General features: G+C 43.4%; 1 protein-coding gene across 1 annotated transcript; it reads right to left on the bottom strand.

Moving 5' to 3' along the window:
* Window positions 1-417: 417 nt before the first annotated feature.
* Window positions 418-768, bottom strand: LOC136795099 (uncharacterized). Its single transcript, XM_067044615.1, has one exon. It carries the CDS (start codon window positions 766-768, stop codon window positions 418-420), a length of 351 nt encoding a protein of 116 aa, XP_066900716.1.
* Between the last annotated feature and the right edge of the window lie 286 nt (window positions 769-1,054).

Raw genomic sequence — 1,054 nt, 5'->3', positions numbered from 1 at the left:
GTCCAAGCAAACCAAGCCCCTCGATCTCGAGCCAGCACCCTCATGTCATCCCAGTTTTTCCCTCTTTTCTCTCCCACTCTGGAGATGTCGTCCTTCCATTGCATTCTGAGTCTTCCCGTTGGGCGTTTTCCTGTTGGTCTGGCCTCAAAATATTTTCTTGGATCCCTGTCTTCACTCATCCGACAGAGATGTCCAAACCACCTGAGTTGTCTCTTTTCAATGGTATCCTTTATGAAGACAGTTCCAACATACTGCCTTGTCCTCTCATTTCGTATGCGATCCCTCCTAGTTCGGTCTGCAACTCTCCGTAGGTATCTCATTTCAGGCAGTGACTCTGCTTAGGTGCTTATCAAGTGGTACCCAGCTTTCACTTCCGTAAAGGAGGGTAGGCAGGTATATAGCCTTGAAGATATGTACTTAAACATTCTTCTCTACCTCTCCCTTCCCTATAACTATGTTACAGAGGTGGCAGTAAATTGCATTCGCCTTCTTTATCGTATTGGATATCTCTTGGTCTACCTTTCCATTCCTGCTGATCACTGTTCCTAGATAAGTGTACTCGTCCACCATTTCTATTGGTTCACTTTTGCAAAGTATTTCAATGTTTTCCTGTTCCCGGCCTATATGCATTATTTTGCTTTTCCTGACATTGATGGTCATTCCCTTTCTTTCCAGCTCGGCTTCCCATTCAGTTACAGCTCGTTGTAAGTTCCCTTTATTATCTGCTATAAGGACAATGCCATCCGCAAATACCATTGCCTGGGCCATTATTGTCCTCATGTTCCATTAGCCAATAGTAGTGCGGGCTGTCCTCCGTTTGCAAATTTTCAGGACTTCATCCATATAAATAATGAAGAGGAGGGGGCTCGAACTATCTCCTTGTTTTACTCCTTTCTCAATTGCAAAGATATCGGACTCTCTGCCATTAATCCTTACTATTCCCTTGGAATCGTCATAGATCGACGAGGTAACAAACTCTCACTATTTAAACACAAAGATAGATCTGTCAATAGCTGGTGAACTTACTATAATTGACCGTACACATAAATGTACA

This window comes from Halyomorpha halys, unplaced genomic scaffold (assembly GCF_000696795.3).
Source record: "Halyomorpha halys isolate HHAL.00 unplaced genomic scaffold, Hhal_1.1 Scaffold3050.1, whole genome shotgun sequence".
In the NCBI taxonomy this organism is placed as follows: Eukaryota; Metazoa; Arthropoda; class Insecta; order Hemiptera; family Pentatomidae; genus Halyomorpha; species Halyomorpha halys.
This window is presented reverse-complemented; position numbering and strand designations above follow the sequence as displayed.